Below are 22,721 nucleotides of genomic sequence, written 5' to 3'. Positions count from 1 at the left end.
TACATTTTAAGACTCAAAATAAAATACTTAAGTACAAGCATGGAGGTACAGCCTTAAATCCCAAAAGATGAGCATCAAGCAGATCTCTGATTCAAGTCTTCCTGGTACAGAACAAGTTTTAGGTAAAGAAAAGCTTAGGTACATATAAAGTGTTACACATGTATTACCCAGCATTCAAGAGACAGAGCCATGCAGATCTGAGTTCAAGGTTCATCTACAGAGCAAGTTCAAGCACAGCGGAGCTTAGGCAGTGAAGTTGTTGAAAAATAGAAAGCTGGTGATGATGTAATAGAAGGGGCCATGTTCCAGCCTCAGCAAGCAGAGGAACTCAGCAGCTTTGTCCATGTGGCTCTGCTTTAGAGGGAAGAATAGAAGGGACGACTGAGACAATTGATGCTGGTTGGCTGTAGTTAGAAAATTAGTGATGATGTTGAAGAAACCAGCACTACTGAGGTGACATCTTCTGGTAAGTGTTTTCTTAGAGGAACAGATGTTGTGTTCCAGAGATAGCCAAGGTTGTACCTTGTGCACCTGGAGTTGATCATGTGTGAGAATCACCCAGGTGGTATTGGTTTTTAAGGCATGAATGAATCTCATGCAGAGCAGCTAAGGCTTGGCCCAGTGAAGGGAGTGTATGACAGGAACAGAGTGAATCCTAGTCGAAGGGGAGGAACCCATTATATTGAAGATGTCAGTCCCATGGGATGAGCAGAAAGAACAGCAGCAGCAGTAGAGTAACCAGAAACTAGAGTGCTATAGAGGGAAGAGCTGGAGAAGTGACCCAATCTCTTTTGAGCAGCACAGAGGATCATGTGTGGATCCCAGATACTGGAACAAGAAGCCGTAATATTGAAGTTAACTTTGAAACCCTAATATTTTGAGATTCCAGAGCTGTGGGGTACCTGCTCAGGAAAACAGTTCCAGAGAGTGCAGTAACAGATAGTGAGGTAGGTCTTTGGACAAAGTACCTTTTCGACTGCTAAGCATGGCTTGTGCTTGAACAGGAGCATCTTTCAATAATCAGGACCTCAGACACAAAGATGAGTTTGTAAAGCCCAATCAGTTTTGTTTTAGAGAGTGCACAAAATCCACTTGAGCAAACATACTATGACAAACCTCCCTTGTCAACAGCCAGTCAAGGTACAACATCAAGATCAAGCTACAAATAGATAACTAATACACCTTACAGAAAAAAATTTAGCCTACCCATCATGGTTGTCAGATGATTTTGCCCCCTTCGTTGGTTCCTGCAGATTATGCCAGTCATGCAGCTTTTAAAATATTAAATTGCTGGCCTGCATGTTAATGTCCCAATCTTGCTGTAACTGCAATAAATACCCAGCACCCCTAGACCTGGTCGGTCAGTTTCAATCTCATGTGAGGCTGACTGGTGAGAATTTTTATTACAGAGCTCATAATAAAGACCTCCATGTGTTTTCATTGCAATAGATTGTTGGTCATTGGGGTCTCTGTGACTTGGACATAACATCTTAGTGCATTGACTGGAACCCCAATACCCTCAGGACTCCCAACTTAAGGATTGAAAGACTGGTTTTTAATATCCACCATTGTTTCTGTGTCAGTGGCTTGTCTGCCAGATTTGTATGTGTGCTTTGGTTTTCAGGTTTTTTTGAGTATCTGTGAAGGGAGATGACTAAATTGAACATGGAACCCTGCTACAGTGGATACACTGGAGAGTCGCAACCCCAAAGTCCTTTGAAGATGTTCCAGAGTCTGGTATAGTGGACAATGTTTCTCTGGTCTTAGTTTCTGGGAAGGTTAGAGCAGACATGGAGCCCTGATACAGGGCTCACAGTTGCCATCCTGTCTTCATTTTCTCCTCTGTCCAAGTGGAGGAATTTTCTGTATAGCCTCTACTGCCACCTTGTGGCTGTCTATTTTGTGTGTTGCAATTTGTTTTTCTCTGACTGAGGAAAAGATACAGACTCCAACCTAGTCAATTTAGTTTCGAGCCACACACCTTGGGTTAAATCCTTAACAGCAGGACCTAGACCCATTGACTAGTCCATGACAGAGAGCTCTTTGAGACAGCATCCAGGGCAAAATCAGGCTCTGCCTACCTTATTTTAAAGGGTAGAAATACAAAGACCTCATTTTCCACCTCTTGAACTACCCTCTGCCCAGTTCATATGTGACTCTAGTTTTGAACTTGGAGCTGTCATAAGATGGAAGGTCATTCTTCATCAAGTCTAACAAAATTAGCATATCTTCCTTGGACAAGAGGTCTTGTCTTGTTGGTGGCCATTTCCAGTTGTGTGGGACAATCTGCTTTTCTGTCCACCTTCCAGCTGTTTTAGCCTCCTCTTTGTTAGCACTCGCCTGGGAACCCAGGGTTAAAGAAACTCACCCCAGGTCAGCACAGCCTCTGAGCTCCCCATTCCAGTGTATCCTTCCCTGCTCTGAGTCAGGTGCCCTCCCTATTTTGTTCTTGCTCAGCCACAACTCCAACTACCTCTTGTGGTGGCAGGGCTCTTGTAATTGATATGGTTAGGTCATTGGTTTTTGGTTGTTATAACTTCCTCATTTATTATTGTGTCTGTGTCATAGTTGTCTTAAGTTCTCAGCATTTCAGAGCTACAGTCATCTGAAGGAACTTCAATCGAGGGCATGCCCTCATCAGAATGGCTGGTTTCTATGTCTGTGAGAGATAGTGTTGATGATTGATTAGGAAGGCTCTTCCACTGAGGATGGCAATATCCCTAAGCAAGTGGTCCTGGGCTGGATGAGAGAGCAGGCTGAGCATGAGATAGTGAGCAAGCAAGAGAGCAAGCCAGGAGACACTGTGTGTCCATGGTTTTGCCTTCAGTTTCTAATCTAATCTCCCAAAATGAGGGACTGTGATCTGACAGAACCATGTACAACAAACATTTATTACCTGAGATGGTTTTGCATAAGGGAGTCAATCACAGCAGCAGGATAGCAAGTTAGAACAAGAACAACATTATTTTAATGCTGGACAGAATCTATGTTGTAGATTGTATTCTTGTGGACAGGACAAATTTTGGGTAGAAAGATTTTTTGATTGGTTGGTGTTTTTAACTCTCCATTAAGGGTCCTGCCTGATGCAGGATGTGGCCTCTTCAGCATCCATATCTAACTGCTATACATCTCAGCTAAGATCAACCTTAGAATCCTTGGTACTTATTTCTGGTCTCTGGCACATCCTAAGTGTACCCCCATCCCCCAGCCAGCTGCAGATTATGATTCATTTCCCCACTCTGGTCCTATCTTGTCTCTCGCCATACCTGTTGCTGGTTCTCCTCAATTCCCCTTTCCTATCTCCTTCTCCTTCTCCTTCTCCTTCTCCTTCTATTTCTCCTTCTCCTTCTCCTTCTCCTTCTCCTTCTCCTTCTCCTTCTCCTCTTTGTCCTCCTCCTCCTCCTCCTCCTCCTCCTCCTCCTCCTCCTCCTCCTCCTCCTCCTCCTCTTCCTTCTTCTGTTGTTTGAGGCAGGTTTTCTTTGTGTAGCCCTGTCATTCCTGGAATTCTGTAGACCAGGCTCGTCTAGAACTCAGAAATCCCCCTGCCACTGCCTCCCAAGTGCTGGTATTAAAGGTGTGTGCCACCACTGCACGGCGTGGGGCATGTTTCTTAATTACAACTTTTGAAGTGAAAAACCATTTATTAATCTTGATGTTTCGAGATGTTCAGATCCACCTTTAATCTAGGCTACAGATTCTTTTGACAACCTACATATATAAAGGACATTGAACAGGGTAGTGTTTTTGTTTTTTATATTGGCCTTACCTTTTTTTTTTTTTTACAAAACAAAGATGACTTGTTTGTTTATTTGCATTTTAAAACTGGTATTATTAAGTACTTATTTCTTCAGAATTCTGGTATTCATTGAAGATCAGCTGTAATATTTTGCAGCATGAAAAGCACCAGTCCTTGTTTTTCTAATTTACCTTGTCCAACAGCCTTTATTGGGACATTTTATTAAATAACCTTTTTATATACAAAGATTCATTCTCTCTATGATTTGAGCTATGTTTATCTACAGAACCTGTACTAATACAACTGTTGTTTTTCTCCACTTTGCCACTAATGAAGGTGTGCTGGCTACCAATAGTGCTCCACTGTGTTTCCCTTATGATTCTGGATTTTCTCCAGGGTTGATTGATATCTGTCATCTGGTGAAAGGGAGCCATAGTTTCTCTGAGTCCAGCATGAAGCTTGTTTCCTAAAACCCCTCTTTAATGTTAATGCAGTTAGCATTCTGTCTAAAATTCTACCCCACAGTTACCTTTTGACAGCCAGGTATCCTCCTCCCCATAGTTACTTCTCTTCAAAAACAGATGGAATATGTTCTATGGGTGTGTGGGAAGGTGTTGGGGAAGGGCATGTCTCAGCAGGCTCATGTCTCCTGCTGAGATATTTCTCCCCCGGGAGGGACCATGCCTCATGCTGAGACAGCTATTACCCCTGAGGAGCCTGCCACAAGATAGTATAGTATAGAATACAGTTTATTCAGGACATGTGAAGGAGAGTTTAGAGGGTAGTAGAGACAGAGAAATGCAGAGAGAGGCAGAGAGTAGAGAAGTAGAGGCTGGGCATAAGCATGTGCAGAGAGAAGGGGGAAGGGAAGAGCCCAAGAGGGCAAGAGAAAGACAGAGCAATAGATCAAGAGATCAAAAGAGAGGGAGGGGTAAGCAGCCACCTTTACAGGGGGTCAGCTCTGGAAAAGGTCGGAACTTGGTCTGGAAGCACACTTTAACCTTAAGGAGTGGTAAGGCTCACTGGCCAATCAAGTATCCCAGGCAGACCTGCCAATCAGACAGGGAGGCGGGTTCTTCCAGGTGCCATTCTGCAAGTTTGCTGTTCCTGTGCAGGCTTGAATGGTCATCTGTGCTCTGCTCTGAGCTCTGCTGTGGGTGCTGTGTGGAGACCTCAGGGAAGCTCTGAAATCGAGTCATGGTGAGCACAGGATCATTGCCCACAATGGGTAGGGGCAGGCAGCTGAGCAGTGGGAGTTGGGGTGCTGGGTCCTCTCTGGAACTGCATGGGAAGCATCAGCTAGATGTGACCACCTGTGAGGTCCCTGGTGATGCTCCTCACCTGTTAGGTCAGGAGCTGACCTCTGAGTAACCTCAGTGTCATGGCTGATTCTGAATCTGCCCAAAACATTTGGACCAGTTGCTTTCCTGTTAAAACTCGGGTGGTTTCCCTGACTCTGCAGCACATGTGTCCAAACCGTTTTGTCTTTTATAGTATACATTAAGAAGACAGGTATAGCTGGGCAGTGGTGGCTCACACCTTTAATACCAGCACTTGGGAGACAGAGGCAGGTGGATTTCTGAGTTTGAACCCAGCTTTGTCTACAGAGTGAGTTCCAGGACAGCCAGGGCTACACAGAGATACCCTGTCTTGAAAACAAACAAACAAAACCTTTTTTTAAGAACACAGGCATAAATCTAACAGATCTGCTTTCATACATTACTTGTTTTTCTTTGGTTTAGTTTTTATTAATTTTTTTCTGTTGCAGTTCTTTATGTTGCTTTATTTTTTATGTTTAGTGTTTGATTATTATTAGGTAAAGGGACTTTTTCCCCTCCAATCTCTTGGGTGTTTTGGATGCTTCTTGTACATTCACATGCATGTTCTTTGGTTTAGAAAAATTTCCATTATTATTTCATTAAAAATAGTTTCTAGATCTTTGGGCTGATATTCTTCTTCCTCTATTCCAATCATCTGTAGTTTTCCCTTCTCATATGTTGAAGAATTCCTAGTTGTTTAGGGTTAGGAAACTTCTACAATCCACATTTTTTTACCCAGTGTCTTCATTTTGTTTTATTCATCCTTAATATCTGAAACTCTCCCTTCGTTTCCTGTTCCCTGGGTGAGCCTTGCCTCTGTAGTTGTCAGTGCACAGGCAGTTTCAATGCTCTGCTCTCAGAGACTTAGCAACTGCTTAAGTCATTCCCTGCCTCCATCACCTGCTGCTGTTGTCAGGTGTTCTTTAAATACATGGACCACCAGCTACACAGCTCTCTCTGTTTGTTCCCTGACTCAGTTCATGCCTTCTCTCTATTTTCTTTTTTTACTCTCAGGGCTCTCTCTCTGCTGTCTGTCTGTCTGTCTGTCTGTCTGTCTGCAGGTCCTCTTTTGTGCCTCATTCCCTTCCCCAGATTCTCACTCATCTCCCTGCCCCCCAAACAACTTCTTTTGTACCATATCTGTTGCATGTTTTAATTTCTCAGGACCTGCTGTGGTAGGATGGGTCGGAGATTTTGGTGACTTATTTTTTCTGGCTCTTGTTTATTATATTTCTATGCTGGTGTCTAGGCCTCTGGGTTTGAAGTGATTATTATCTCAGTACTGGTTTCTGGATTTGTCTTGCTTGGGTGGGAGTTTTGTTCCTTCGTTGCTGTTTGATGTCTGGATTTACAGAGAAAGTTGCCTGAGTGTTGCCTCTTTTACTGACATGTTTGGTGGGTATGCTCAAGAGGGAATGCTTGCTAATGTTGGTAGCAGGGAGAAGAGTTGGGCAGGAAGAGATGATCTTAGCATCCACAGGCAGACATAGTCAGGACAGAGGTAAAGCTGCCTCTGGTGTTAGTGCAACTGATATTAGGATCTGCAGTAACAGATAGTGAGGCAGGTCTTTGGACAAAGTACCTTTTCTACTGCCATGCATGGCTTGTGGTTGAACAGGAGCATCTTTCAATAATCAGGACCTCAGGCACAACGATGAGTTTGTAAAGCCCAATCAGTTCTGTTTCTGAGAGTGCACAAAGTCCACTTGAGCAAACATCCTATGACAAGCCCTCCTTGTCAACAGCCAGTCAAGGTACAACTGCAAGGTTAAGCTACATATAGATAATTAATATACCTTACAGAGACAAAGTTAGTCTACCCATCATGCTTGTCATATGGTTTTACTCCCTTGATTGGTTCCTACAGATTATGCCAGACATGTAGTTTTTAAAATATTAAGTTGCTGACCTGTGTATTAATGTCTTAATCTTGCTGTAACTGCAATAAATACCCAGCACCTCTAGACTCTCAGTTTTGATCTCATGTGAGGCTGACTGGTGAGAATCCTTATTACAGAGCTCATAATAAAGACCTCCATGTGATTGCATTGCAATAGGCTCCTTGTTGGTCATTGTGGTCTCTGTGGCTTGGACATAACATCTTGGTGCATTGACCCAAGACCCTCAGGACTCCCAACTAAAGGACTGAAAGGCCAGTTGTTAAGATCCACCATTGTTTTTGTGTCAGTGGCTTGTCTGCCAGGGCTACACAGAGAAACCCTGTCTCAAAACAAACAAACCAACAAAATACCAAACAAAGAAGACAGGTGTAGCTGGGCAGTGGTGGCTTTTAATCCCAGCACTCGGGAGGCAGAGGCAGGGGGATGGTGATGAAATAATGATCAATAATCATGTTAATCAATAATCAATACTAATTGATTGCCAATATTCAATACTAATCAATAACCAAAAGTGATCAATAATCTTGATAATCAATAATGATAATCAGCAGAAAGTGCTAATCAATAATCAATATTAATCAATAGTCAATAATGATCAATAATTGATGGTGCATGCCTTTAATCCCAGCACTTGGGAGGTAGAGGCAGGCAGATTTCTGAGTTTAAGGCCAGCCTGAGCAACAGAGTGAGTTCAGGGACTGCCAGGGTTACTCAGAGTTAGCAGCCGGAGACTACATTTCCCATAAGGACTCCTGCCAAAATGGTGGTCAAAGAAATAAATGCGCACGCACATCAAACTCAATCCAATATGGCGGCTGGCCTTCGAACTACATATCCCATGAGGCCACGAGGAAAAAGAAAGATGGCGGCCAGTGGGAGACTACATTTCCCACGAAGGCGCTGTACCGTCGCACAGGCATGATGTATGGAAATCCCGACCAGAGCCCTGTGACCACACCACAAGACAACCACTGCCACCATCACAGTCAGAGAAAAGCACCTCTGTCCCGGTGGTATCCATGGCCTCCTTCTGATGTCACAGACCAAGCGATGCAATCTGATCGCCTGCTGCAGGGCTGCTGCAGATTGGGGAGATGACTGGAGCCTCCAGGTACCCTGACAGGCGGGTGGAAGCAGAGGCCCCAGCTTGCCCATGAATCTGAGGCAGGGGCATGACTGGAGTTGCTTATAGATACTGGCTGGCGGACCTATGGACACACCCCCAGACTTGTATAAAGGAGAACTGTATCGTGTTGGACGTTATTATTGAAATACCCCCAGGAGGGGAGACCCTCACTCTAGTCTCAGGATATCGAAATCACTCAGTAACTCAAAAGACACAAGAGGGTTTATTTCAGGAATCAACCTGGCTGAGGTCGAGACTCATAATGAGGAATGTTGACTGTGAGGCCAGAAGGAGAAAGGTATTTAAAGGAAAAAAACACAAACCAGGGGGCTGAGGGGGAAACCAAGGAAGGACATCATAAAAATAGTGCAAAGTTCCAGCCCATCATTCAGTTGGTCATGTGGGAAACATCGTGTATATGTTTTTCTCAGGAATTGAATCTTGCTCAACCACCTACTTTGTGGTCAGCCAGTTCCCGGAATGACCCAGCTGACCTGTAGTTTTAGTTCTGCTTTCTTTGTGGTCAGCCAGTTCCTGGAAACTGGAGCTAGTGAACCTGCTGGCCTACATTCTTGGCTCAGCTCTAGGGGCTCATACAAACTTTCCATAACCTTTATAAATTTTTATATCTTTCCATTGTCACCTGGTCATTGTTTTCATGAGGACACAAGGGTCACCAGTGTGTGTGAAACTGACCATTGATGGATTGTGATTTCTATTCTGGGCTTTCATTTTAAAATCTAAAATAAAGTATTTAAGTACAAGCATGGAGGTACAAGCCTTAAATCCCAGGAGATGAGTGCCAAGCAGATCTCTGATTCAAGTCTTCCTGGTACAGAACAAGTTTTAGGTAAAGAAAAGCTTAGATACACACAAAGTGTTACACACATATTACCCAGCATTCAGGAGACAGAGCCATGCAGATCTCTGAGTTCAAGGTTCATAAACTGGGTAAGATCCAGGACAGCCAAGCTTGGACAGTGAAGTTATTGAAAAATATAACACTGGAGATGATGTAATAGAATGGGCCATGTTCCAGCCCCAGCAAGCAGAAGAACTCAGCAGCTTTGTCCATGTGGTTTTGGGAGGAAAGAATAGAAGGAATGACTGACACAATTGATGCTGGTTGGCTGTAGTTAGAAAATTAGTGGTGATGAAGAAGAAGAAACCAGCACCACTGAGGTGACATCTTCTGGTGAGTGTTTTCTGAGAGGACAAAGAAGCTGTGTTCCAGAGATAGCCAAGGTTGTCCCTTATTGTGCACCTGGAGTTGATCATGTGTGAGAATCACCCAGGTGGTATTGGTTTTTAGGCATAAATGAATCTCATGCAGAGCAGCTAAGGCTTGGCCCAGTGAAGGGAGTGCAATAGATGAATACAGTGAATCCTAGTTGCAGGAGAAGAACCCAGCATATTGAAGATGTCAGTCCCATGGGATGAGCAGAAAGAACAGCAGCAGCAGGAAAGTGGAGTCAAGCAGAACCTAGAGTGAAATAGATGGAAGAGCTGGAGAAGTGACCCAATCTCTTTTGAGGAGTGCAATTGATTGTGTGTGGATCCCAGATACTGGAACAAGAAGCTGTAATACTGAAGGTACCTTTGAAACCCTAATATTTTGAAATTCCAGAGCTGTGGGGTACCTGCTCAGGAAAACTGTTCCAGACAGTGCAGTAACAGATAGTGAGGTAGGTCTTTGGACAAACTACTTTTTCTACAGCCATGCATGGCTTGGGGTTGAACAGGAGCATCTTTCAATAATCAGGACCTCAGGCACAAAGATGAGTTTGTAATGCCCAATCAATTCTGTTTCTGAGAGTGCACAAAGTCCACTTGAGCAAATATCCTATGACAAGCCCCTCTTGTCAACAGCCAGTCAAGGTACAACTGCAGGGTTAAGCTACATATCGATAACTAATACACCTTACAGAGAAAAAGTTAGCCTACCCATCATGGTTGACAGTTGATTTTGCCCCCTTGATTGGTTCCTGCAGATTATGCCAGTCATGTAGTTTTTAAAATATTAAGCTGCTGACCTGTATGTTAATGTCCCAATCTTTCTATAACTGCAATAAATACCCAGCACCCCTAGACTTGGTCTCTCAGATTCGAGCTTATGTGAGGCTGACTGGTGAGAATCCTTATTACAGAGCTCATAATAAAGACCTCCATGTGTTTGCATTACAATAGGCTCCTTGTTGGTCATTGGGGTCTCTCTAACTTGGACATAACATCTTAGTGCATTGACTGGAATCCCAAGACCCTCAGGACTCCCAAGTTAAGGATTGAAAGGCCAATTTTTAATATCCACCATTGTTTCTGTGTCAGTGGCTTTTCTTCCAGAATTGTGTGTGTGTGCCTTGGTTTTCAGATTTTTCTTGAGTATCTGTGTAGGGAGATGACTAAATTCAACGTGGAACCCTGCTACAGTGGATACACTGGAAAGTCTGAGCCCGAAGTGCTTCAAAGATGTTCCAGAGCCTGGTATAGTAGACAGTGTTTTTCTGGTCTTAATTTCTGAGAACGTTAGAGCAAACTTGGAGCCCTGCTACAGGGCTCACAGTTGCCATCCTGTCTTCATTTTCTCCTTTGTCCAAGTGGAGGAATCTTCTGGGTAGCTTTTACTGCCCCCTTGTGGCTGTCTGTATTGTGTGTGGCACTTTGTCATTCTCTCCCTGAGGAAATGAGACAGACTCCACCCTAATTTATTTAGTTACCAGCCCCACACCTTGGGTTAAATCCTTCTTAACAACAGAACCTAGGCCCATTGACTAGTCCATGACAGAGAGCTCTTAAAGACAGCATCCAGGGCAAAATCAGGCTCTGCCTACCTTTTTTGCAGGGTAGAAAGACAAAGACCTCATTTCCCACCTCCTGAACTACCCTCTGCCCAGTTCATCTGTGACTCTGTAATTTTGAACTTGAAGCTGTCATAAGATGGGAGGTGGTTCTTCATTGATTGTCACAAATTTAGCATATCTTCCTTGGACCAGAGATCCTGTCCTTTGTGGTGATCGTTTGTGTTGTGTGAGACAATCTGCTTTTCTGTCCACCTTTCAGCTGTTTTAGCCTCCTCTTTGGTAGCACTGGCCTGAGAACCCAGGGTTAAAGATGCTCACCCCAGGTCAGCACAGGCTCTGAGCTTCCCATTCCAGTGTATCCTTCCCTGCTCTGAGCCAGGTGCCCTCCCTATTTTGTCCTGGCTCAGCCACAGCTCCAACTCCCTCTTGTGGTGGCAGGGGATCCTGTAATTGATATGGTTAAATTTTTGGGGTTTTGTTGTAACAACTTCCTCATTTATTATTGTGTCTGTGTTATTGTTGTTTTCAGTTCTCAGCATTTCAGAGCTACAGTCATCTGAAGGAGCCACAGTTGAGGGCGTGCCCTCATCAGAAGGACTGGGTGCTATGTCTGTGAAAGATAGTGTTGATGATTGATTAGGAAGGCTCTTCCACTGAGTATTGCAATATCCCAAAGCAAGTGAGTGGTCCTGAGCTGGATGAGAGAGCATGCTGAGCATGAGACATTGACCATGCAAGAGAGCAAGACAGGAGACAGTGTTTGTCCATGCTTTTTTATGGTATATTTTATTTACATTTCAGATGCCATCCCTTTTCCCCACCCCCCACCCCCAATAAAATACCTATCCCATGCCCCTTTTTCCTTTTATACTCTTTTTAAAAATATTAACTAAAGGCATTATAATTTTGTTAATGCTGAATCAGAAGTGTAACCCAATACCCAACCTAGATATATAAACTATCTTTGACTGGTGGAGACACGTGAACATTTGCCTCCATGCCCCCCCTTTTCTCTCTCTTTCTCTCTCTCATCACCTAGCTTCTCCTTTCCTTTTTCTCCTCCTCTCCTTACTCCTTCTCTTCCTCTTGGTACACCTTCCGACCTTAGTTCTTCTTACATATCACCCTTCCTGTTAAAATAAAAATTTCCGTCAAAATACAATTAGAGCATAATTATGCCAATTTGTACAAGTGAGGTACAAGATAGTCCAAATACCCAGTCCATCATTTTGTTGACTAACCAGAACCTCTGTCATCTATCCTAACTAAAACTCTTAATTCTGAACCTGGATGTTTCCTTGGCTTTAGAATGAGTGTCAGCTGAAAACCATCCACTCAAAAATTTTCTCTCAAAGTAAATAGCCAGGATTGGCTATGAGACCATATATCATACAACCCCGTCAGAAATCCAGAATGGCTGAGTTAATTGTCCATGCTTTTTGCTTTCAGTTTCTAATCTAAGCTCCCAAAATGATGGACTGTGATCTGACAGAACCATGTACAATAACCATTTAAAACCTGAGATGCTTTTGCTTAGAGGATTCAATCACAGCAGCAGAGTAGCAAGTTACAACCAAATGGTATCAAAGGGTTATTTGGCTGCTGTACAGAATCTATGTTGTAGATTGTATTCTTGTGGACAGGACAAATTTTGGGTAGAAAGATTTTTGGATTGGTTGGGGTCTTTAACTCTCCATTAAGGGTCCAACCTGACTGCAGGATGTGGCCTCTTCAGCATCCATATCTCACTGGTATGCATCTCAGCTAAGATCAACCTTAGAATCCTTGGTACCTATTTTTGGTGTCTGGCACATTTTAAATGTACCTCCTCACCCCCAGCCAGCTGCAGATTTTGATTCATTTTCCCCCCTGGCCTTCTCTTGTTTCTCGCCACACCTGTTGCTGGTTCTCCCCGATTCCCCCTTCTTATCTGTTCTCCCATTCAGTTCTCTTTCTTCCATCTGCCTCCTATGATAGCTTTATTCCCCCTTCTGAGTGAGAGTAAACTGTGCTCATTTCGGCCTTCCTTGTTGTTTAGTTTTTTGTGTCTATGAAATGTAGTGTGGGTTTCCTGTATTTTATGATTATTATTAACTTGTAATTGAGTACACACATGCATGTGCTTTTAGATCTGGGTTACCTCACTGAGATAATAATATCTAGTTGTATTTGCCCACAAAATTCATGATGTCATTGTATTTGATAACTAAATAATGTTTTATTTTGTAAATGAATCACATTTTCTATGGTTCTCACATTTTGGTTGAGCAGCATCTGGATTCTCTCCAGTTTCAAGTTGTTATAAGTAAAATGGCTCTGAACTTAGTGGAGTTCCTACTCTAGGTCACCTGCCTTCACAGAGTTCCTCCTGTATCTTCTGTTTGTCCTTTGAGAGGGTGTGGGACCGTGGGTATCCATGATGGTGTATCAAGTCTCTATTGGGTGAGATGCATCCTCTCCACTGAGGCCAGATGTGGCAGCCCAGTTATGGGAACATATTCCAATGATAGACAGCAGCTTTAGGGACAGCTCTTGCTACAGGTGTTGGAGCACCATCATGAAGACTGAGCTGCACATCTGCTACTTACAGCCCATCAGTCCTTTGTCCAGCCTGTGTGTGTTATTATTTTTGTCTCAGTTTCCTAATGTCCCCAAGGGTCAAGGTTAGTTGAGTCTGCTGGTCTTTCTATGGAGTTCCTGTCCTCTTGAGGGCCTTCAATCCTTTCCCCAACTTTTCCATCAGAGTTACCAAGATACATGCAATTTTTGACTGTGGATCTCTGATTCTGCTTCAGTCAGCTTCTGGGTGGAGCCTCTCAATGGACAATTATGCAAGAATCCTGTGTGGGAGCATCACAGATTATCCTTAATAATGTCATAAATTCAAACTTGTCCATGTTTGTCTCCAATTGAGTGAGTTTTCATTGTCCACTCCTTCAGTCTCTGCTCCAGCTTTCCTTCTGCATTTTTTTAGACAGGATAAATTTTGTTCTGGGTGTCTCCAGTGTTGTGGTTGAATCTGATCCTTCAGCTTTCTTCTCATGCTCCCATACATTCCCCATTTGGACTCTGTCCCTCAATCACATAAGATACTGTGCACACATTTGCTATTCAATGCTATGCTATTTTGTAAACCTGGTGGTTTTATATTTTTAACTTTATTCATTCTGTTTTTGGTTTTCTAGAACAAAATTCTCTGTTAAGCAACTCCTGTTCTGATTGTAGATATAGAAACCACATAAGCCCCCTGACATATTTTTGTTCAATAAACACATGATTTTGTGCTGGTCTTCATCCACATATTTAATTTTGAAATTCAGCCTAATATATAGATTATATTCTATTTCTCCGGATGGCTTCTGCTCATGTCATCAATATTATCTGATCCTTCAGATTCATTGAATTGCAGGTGTATGATGTTCTGACTAACCCTTATGTTTGTTGTGAAATCTTTGAATAAATAAGTGTATTATGGCTGGGTACATGAATATGAATATCATGTGTGCCTCATCTTTACTGTTGTCAGAAGATGGCCTCAGAACTCCTGATGGTGAAGAAATGGACAGGTGTTGGTCCACATGTGTATGCTTGAAATTGACCACCATTATGTGGAAGACTAGCAAGACCATTCAATATATCTCTTGAACTACGTTCTTTATTTCTGATCAACATATATATTACCAATATTTTCATCTGTCTATTTTTAACTGTTTAAACATGCATTCCCTTCTTGTATAATTTAATTAATGTTGCTGTTTGAACTGGTTCACTTTATGTTTATGCAAGATGAACACAGAACTGCAGTGAATTTATAATTCTTTGCAGAAACTTCAGTAATGAACTGTGAGTTCATTCTATCATTTTTCCCTGGTTTATTTTTGTAGCAGAGTGAGGTTCCTAACATTTAACTTTTGCTGTCATGAAACTCATTGCATGGCCCTTGCTGGCATACAGCTCAATGACATACCTGTACCTTTGTGATTAAAGACATGAGCAAATACACACAGCTTGCCCATCACATTTGTAGTTAGTAATTGTTCATACATCTTTTCAGATGTGTGCTCAGTACAGTTGATCTGTTTCCCCCTGCATATCCCTCTCAGTTGCCATTTGTGTTGCAAAGCTATATCCTATTCAAAGGGTTCAGAAGTGACACAGGTGAACCTTATATTTCAACTTTTTTCTAAACTGACATGGTGATTATATTATAATTTGTGTGTTAGAAAATAAGTGGAGGAATCACCTGAATTATATGATTATATTGTCTAGGAAGCATAATTTACTTTGTAGTGATGTCAGTATCAGGCTTTATGTTGTACACATGTATGTGATATTTTAGGAAGCATTGAGTTTCGACGATGTGCATGTGAACTTCACTGCAGAAGAGTGGAATTTGCTGGATCTTTCCCAGAAGAATCTCTACAAAGATGTGATGCTTGAAACCTACTGGAACCTCACTGCTATAGGTAAGACTGTGAATTTATTTTTGCTTCTCAATATAAGGGAAAAATGTTTCTGGGTTACTGATGATCATATCTTATTTCAATAGAGAACAAGTAATATTGAGTTGAATAAATCAGGTTCATTGCTGTGAAAATTCAGAGTAACTTGAATGTTGCCTAATTCCAATCCCATATCTTTCATTTTCTGGTACCATGTTTTAGGCTATAATTTGGAAGACCATCATACTGAAGAACAACGTCAAATGTCAAGAAGTCATGAAAGGTAATTTTAATGTATAAGCTGATACAAATATGCCTGTGAGGAAAGTTTAATATGATCTGGAACCTCTAGTGGAAAGCAAGTGTGTAAAATATCAGTCCTTTTATTGTAGCTGTGATTATAAATTCACCCAAAATTATGTACCTCAATGTCAGTTATGTGATTGGTGTTTGCAAGGCATTTCTCTAAGCAAGAAGAGAAGGAAACAATGTCTTACGTGATCAGTTTATTTGATTTGGATCTCCATTAGAGCTATGTTGTGGAACTACCAATTTGTATACTCTCATAATATTTAGATGTTGCACATTGAATAGTGATAAACATGTATCCATAACCTACTAATAAGCAAATAGTTCATGATAAAGTTGGTGATACTCATATACTTGTAGTGAAAATTTTAAGTTTAGTGATTTGTCAGTTTTTGAGAGTCAAGAATGACATCCTGGAAAAACATTAATCATGTCTACAATGAACAAAAAGTCAATGCATGTGAATTCAATGTGGAAACCTTTCATTTGTTCTTCTTTTTTAATGGGTGTATCAATTGTCAGAATGGATGAAACCTGGTGAGCATAGAGATACTAAAAGGAACAACGTAAATCTATCTACTTCAGAACAATGAGAAGACATGTAGTATTCTGTCTTTGGTAGACTTTCTGAATATGATAGCCATTTGCAATTAATTAGTTTTCTGACTTTACTGGGAACATCCCCAAAGTCACACTGCAGAAAATCTCTATGGGTACTAGAAGTTTGTAAATTCTTTTGTCATCCTGGTTCACAGTGCTGCTGTTGTATGATGCACACTACAGGACAAACTAAGAATGCAATCATTGTTTTAATGCTCTGATTTATCCCATATTTCTTATGACATGTTAAAAACATCATATATAAATCTCATATAGAAAAAGAATTCTGTAAATGTGAGACATGTAATAAATGCTCTTACCTTCACAGGTATTTTCAAAGAGGTAAAGCAACCCACAATGAGCAAGTACAACCATGAACATCAAAGTGATAAAACCTTAAGATCTGAGTGTTCTTTATTAGACCAATTGTAAAACTTATACATATTTGTAAAATGATTGATCAGGCTATGAATGTGGTAAAGTTTTCACATGTGCCCATTATTGTTGCAGGCATGAAAGAAGTCATGCTGGACAGAAACCACATGAATGTAATCAATGTGGTAAAGCCTTTTCATATCACAGCCATCTCCAATCTCATAAAAGAACACATACTGGAGAGAAACCTTATAAATGTAATCAGTGTGGTAAAACCTTTTCACAACACAGTGGTCTCAAATATCATAAAAGAACACATACTGGAGAGAAACCTTATGAATGTAATCAATGTGGTAAAGCCTTCTCATGTCACAGTGGTCTCCGATATCATAAAATAACCCATACTGGAGAGAAACCTTATGAATGTAATCAATGTGGTAAAGCCTTTCCATCTAACAGTGGTCTCCGATATCATAAAAGAACACATACTGGAGAGAAACCTTATAAATGTAATCAATGTGGTAAAACCTTTTCAGACCACAGTCATCTCCAATCTCATAAAAGAACACATACTGGAGAGAAACCTTATGAATGTAATCAATGTGGTAAAGGCTTTAGACAACAAAGTCATCTCCAAAGACATAAAAGAACACATACTGGAGAGAAACCTTATGAATGTAATCAATGTTGTAAAGCCTTTTCACGTCACAGTACTCTCCAAATCCATAAGAGAACACATACTGGAGACAAACCTTATGAATGTAATCAATGTGGTAAAGACTTTGCAAGATTCAGTCATCTCGGATATCATAAAAGAACACACACTGGAGAGAAACCTTATAAATGTAATCAATGTGGTAAAACCTTTTCACATCACAGTAGTCTTCAAATACATAAAAGAACACATACTGGAGAGAAACCTTATGAATGTAATCAATGTGGTAACGTCTTTTCAAGTCACAGTACTCTTCAAATCCATAAGAGAACACACGCTGGAGAGAAACCCTATGAATGTACTCAATGTGGTAAAGCCTTTTCCTGTCAAAGTAATCTCCCAAGTCATAAGAGAACACATACTGGAGAGAAACCCTATGAATGTAATCAATGTGGTAAAGCCTTTGCAAGTTCAAGTCACCTCCAATATCATAAAAGAACACATACTGGAGAGAAACCTTATGAATGTAATCAATGTGGTAAAGCCTTTTCATGTTACAGTGGTCTCCAAAAACATAATAGAACACATACTGGAGAGAAACTGAATGTCATGAATGAGCCAAAGCCTTTCCAGGACACAGTCATCTCTGAATACACAAAATAAAATGTGCAGAGTGAAACCTTATGAATGTAGTCAATGTGATAAAGTCTTTGCATGTCACTGTACTCTCCAAACACTTAAAGGAACATATGCTTTAGATAAACCTTACAGAACATGGTACAGCCTGTGCCTATCTCTGTAGTCTCCAATGACATAAAAGAACACAAACTGAGTAGAAACCTTTTGATTGTTCTAAAGTTGTAAAATGGTTTATGTGTCACAGTGGCTTCTGAATACAGAAATGAACACATATGAGAGAGAAACCATCTGAAAGTAATCAACATGTTAAAGACTCTGCATGTCCTAATCATCTTTAAAAGCATGAAAGAATTTATAGTAGAAATAAACTGTGGTAATCTAAATTTGTTTGACCCTAAGAAGTGGGAATATTAAGAGATGTGCATTGTGGGAGATGTTACCTTTTTGAAGGAATTTAATTACTATGGTGGTGATCTTTGGAGCTCAGGCCAGTACAAAACAGACTCTCCTACCACTTGTCTGGAAGACAGCCTCTTCCTGGATGCCTTCTCATGAGGATGCAGAACTCTCAGCTCCTTCTCTAGCATCATGGCTCCCAGCATGCTGACATTCCTGCTATGATGGTAATGGACTAAACATTTGAAACTCTAAGCCAGGCCCAATTAAATATTTGCCTTTAACACAGTTGCCTTGGTTACAATGTCTCTTCTTAGCAATGGAAGTTCTATCTAAGACAGAAGTTGCTGCCCCAGATTTAAGCATTGCTATGATAGTCCTGACTGTGTTTTTTTTGTTTTGTTTTGTTTTGTTTTATTTTATGGAGCAATGTAGATTTTTATACTTTGTATCTGTATATGCATTAAGTGGAACTTAATGGGCAGTCCTAGTATGAATATGGAACACATATGTACTGAGGGTGATTTGAACTTTGTATATAGTTTTTATGATGTTTTGCTGAAGAATGTTGCTGACTTTTGCCCTTGTCTGTAGAGTGTCCTTGAAGATAAGGTAAAGAGGTTGATGTTCATTGCATTGACAATGGAAGTCTCAGTGAAGCCAGCAAAGCCTTTGACCTGTGTTTAGTCTCATGATGATTTGAGCAACCATAGTAATCTTACAGAGAAAAATTATAAAATGTTAGGTCAAAAGAGAAAATCTAACCAGGAAGTTGAATGAAGCTAAATTCTGTGATCAATGATATTAAATGGAATTTAAAAAATGGTGACATTAGGGCAAAATTCCATCCACGTAAACTTATGGATGTGAAGTTGTATGAAGGAGAACTATATCATGTTAGGCATTATTATTACCTAGTTGTTGTTTTCATGTGGACACAAGAGTTACCAGTATGTGTGAAGTTGACAATTAATGGATTGTGATTACTATTCTGGGTTATCATTTTTAGATCTAAAATAAAATACTTAAGTACAGGCATGGAGGTATATTCCTTAAATTCCAGATAAACATCAAGCAGATCTCTGATTCAAGTCTTCCTGGTACAGAACATGTTTTAAGTAAGGAAAAGTTTAGGTATGGGCAAAGTGTTACACACATATTACCCAGCATTCAGAACACAGAGCCATGCAGATCTCTGAGTTCAAGGTTCATCTACAAAGCAAGTTCAAGGACAGCCAAGCTTAGGCAGTGAATTTGTTGAAAAATAGAAAGCTGGTGATGAAGTAATAGAAGGGGCCATGTTTGGGCCGCAGCAAGCAGAGGAACTCAGCAGCTTTGTCCATGTGGCTCTGCTTTTAGAGGAAAGAATAGAAGGGATGACTGAGACAATTGATGCTTGTTGGCTGTAGTTAGAAAATTAGTGGTGACAAAGAAGAAACCAGCATCACTGAGGTGACATCTTCTGGTTAGTGTTTTCTGAGAGAAGAAAGAAGTTGACATGTGGCCTCAGAGGAAGTGCATCACTGAAGGCTTTTAAGTTCCACATGGTACAGAAGGGGCCCTCCTATTAGCTCCATTGCAGACAGTCTCTTCCTGGCTGCCTTTGGATCAAGATGCAGAACTCTCAGCTTCTTTGCCAGCATCATGTTTTCTTGCATGCCTGCCTTGCTTCCTGCTATGACAAAAAAGGTTTAAATCTCTGAAACTGTAAGCCTGTCCCAATAAAACTGTTGCTTTTTTACAAGTTGCCTTGGACATGGTTTTTCTTCATAACAATGAAAATACAAAGACAGAAGCCCTGTGAGTGTATTTAATACAGTCAAGCCTTTGCACAATTCTCTAGTCTTCATTATCATGAAAGAATACATGCTAGAATTTAATCACACCCCCTGTGACTCAGAACATGCCTCCTGTGACTAAGGACACACCCCCTGAGTCTTAAACTCACCCACTGGGACTCTGGACAGAGTTCTAAACATGCTCCTTGTATCACAAAACATGCCCCCTGAGTCTTATGCACACCCCTTGTTTAAGTTTGTTTCCTGTATCCTTAATCACTTCACATATTTTGTGATAAAGTGAGATTAAATATTGTAACAGAATTATTCATCATCTAATGAGATGACCACTTGTTTTATTTTCTTACACATTAAGTACATTATATTAAACCATTCCTAGATCTCTTTAATGGAGCCTGCCTCACTGATCATGGAGGATGACCTTTTGACGTGTTTTCCATTTTATTTAATTTATTTTATTTTATTAAATATTTTTGCATCGGTGGTGTTAAGGGAAAATGGTCTGTAATTCTTTTTTTTTTTTAGCTGAGTGTTTATATTGATTGGATACTTATGTAACCATGGGTTCACAAAATAAAATCAGCTAAGGTTTCTTCCTTTTCTATATTTTTGAATACTTTGAGGAATATTCTCATGAACTCCTCTTTGGAAGTCTGGTAAGATTCTACCCTAAAACTCATGGCCCTGGCCTCTATTTGTTCGCAGACTTGTAATGACTTCTCTTTTTCTAGGTGTTTATGTCTGTTTAAGTTATGTATCTTAGTTTTATTTAACTTTGATAAGTGGAACTTATTGAGGAGATTAGCTTTTTCTTTTAGAATGTATAATTTAGTGGTGTACAGAAACTGTGTCTTTACCATTCTTTGGCTTTCTTCATTGTCTGTTATTTTTTTAATTCATTATTTTATTTTATTTTTATTTTTTATATTTATTTTATTTATTTATTATTTTATTTTATTTTTATTTTTTTGCCATTTTGTCTAATAAAAGGTTCAAAGGACCAACTCCATGTTTCATTAATTTTTTGTATTCTTTTCTTTCTATTGTATGGATTTCAGCTCCCGATTTGATGATATCTTGATTTCTACTTCTGTTCTCCATTGCTCACTCCCTTCTTTCTGTTCTAGACATTAAAGCAAGCTGTTAAATTGCCAGTGTTGTCATGTAGGGATTTTGTGCTATGAACCTTCATCTTAGAGACAGTTTCATTTTCTTTTTATTCCATAAGATGTGCTCACAACAGTCTGTAGCTCCAGTTCCTGGAGTCTTAAATCCTCTTCTAGTCTCTATGAGCACCAGGCACACACATGGTACAGATATGCATGTAAAAATTACTCTCATAAACTAAAAGTAATAAAGTCTTGACTCAACCCTTAAAAGTACTTGTCACTCCTGCCATAGACCCAGGTTCAGTTCCCAACAACCACATGGCAGATAATAATCATCTGTACCTCCAGTTTAAAAAGATCCACTCAATGCCCTTTTCTGACACCCGTGGCACTGCTTACACATGCTGCACAGATAGATATACATGCAGGCAAAACACACACACACATAAAAAAGTAAATAAACCAATTTTTAAATAGTAAAATGAGCCAGACATAGTGGCACACACGTTCAATTCCAGAACTCAGGTGGCAAAGTCAGTCTAGCCAACATACTGAGCCCTAGGACAGCCAAAGCTTCATAGTGAGACCCTGTCTTAGAAACGGATAGATAGATAGATAGATAGATAGATAGATAGATAGATAGATAGATAGCACTTGTTCAGGCCATACACAATCTTGTGTTCAGTCATCCACATACATGTGAGTATAAATAAATGTTCATTTCCACCCTTCACTTTCTCTTCTTTTTAAATTATTTTTATTTACTCTTTGTTCTAGAGACCAACCTGAGGACCTTAGACAAGTTTGCTCATAGTGAGCTCCATTCTTAGTGCAAGCCCTGGTTTTTCCCTTTTCATTTTTTATATGATTTAAAACAAATGCAAAATCAACTTTTATGGAGAGGCGTGATAGCTCAGTTGGTAAAGTGTTTGCCCTGCAAGTATGAGGACCTGAGCAGTATCCTCAGGACACATGGTAGTAGGCACACACCTGTATCCCAGAAGTGTGGAGACTAATACAAACAGTTCCCTGGGGCTCACTAAGCAGCCAGCCTGTCCTACATGATGAGTTCCAGGCCACTGAGAGACCTTCTCCCATTAATAAATATAGGGAAGAAAGAAAGAAAGAAAGAAAGAAAGAAAGAAAGAAAGAAAGAAAGGAAGAAAGAAAGAAGGAAAGAGGGGAGGGGGCCACCGAGAGACCTTCTCAAATACATAAATAAGTATATAAATAAATAAATAAATGAATAAAGTGGATGGCCACTGGGGAACAATGCCAAGGTTGACCTCTGGCCACATGTATATGTGTACATAAATGTTTACACGTACACACACCTAAACAAAACAAGCAGAACAAAACCAGCATTTATGGGAGAAGTAATGTTTTGTGTATATATCATAAAACCCTAAAAAATGCTAACTGGCCAGTAAATGGACTTTTTAAATGTTTTATTGGCATGTATTAGTTAAGCATGATGACTGGTTTCATTGTGACTTTTTATGTGTTAATATAGTGTG

At 40.4% G+C, this 22,721-nt stretch overlaps 1 protein-coding gene across 1 annotated transcript; it reads left to right on the top strand.

The window, feature by feature from the left end:
- Positions 1 to 15,297: 15,297 nt before the first annotated feature.
- Positions 15,298 to 18,627, top strand: LOC143433978 (uncharacterized). The gene is made up of 4 exons (XM_076928140.1): positions 15,298 to 15,346; positions 15,545 to 15,605; positions 16,742 to 17,853; positions 17,933 to 18,627. The coding sequence occupies exons 1-4, from the start codon at positions 15,313 to 15,315 to the stop codon at positions 18,061 to 18,063; spliced, it is 1,338 nt and encodes a 445-aa protein (XP_076784255.1). The 5' UTR covers positions 15,298 to 15,312; the 3' UTR covers positions 18,064 to 18,627.
- The last annotated feature ends 4,094 nt before the right edge of the window (positions 18,628 to 22,721 follow it).

This window comes from Arvicanthis niloticus (genome assembly GCF_011762505.2).
Source record: "Arvicanthis niloticus isolate mArvNil1 chromosome Y unlocalized genomic scaffold, mArvNil1.pat.X SUPER_Y_unloc_2, whole genome shotgun sequence".
NCBI classification, from domain to species: domain Eukaryota; kingdom Metazoa; phylum Chordata; class Mammalia; order Rodentia; family Muridae; genus Arvicanthis; species Arvicanthis niloticus.
This window is presented reverse-complemented; position numbering and strand designations above follow the sequence as displayed.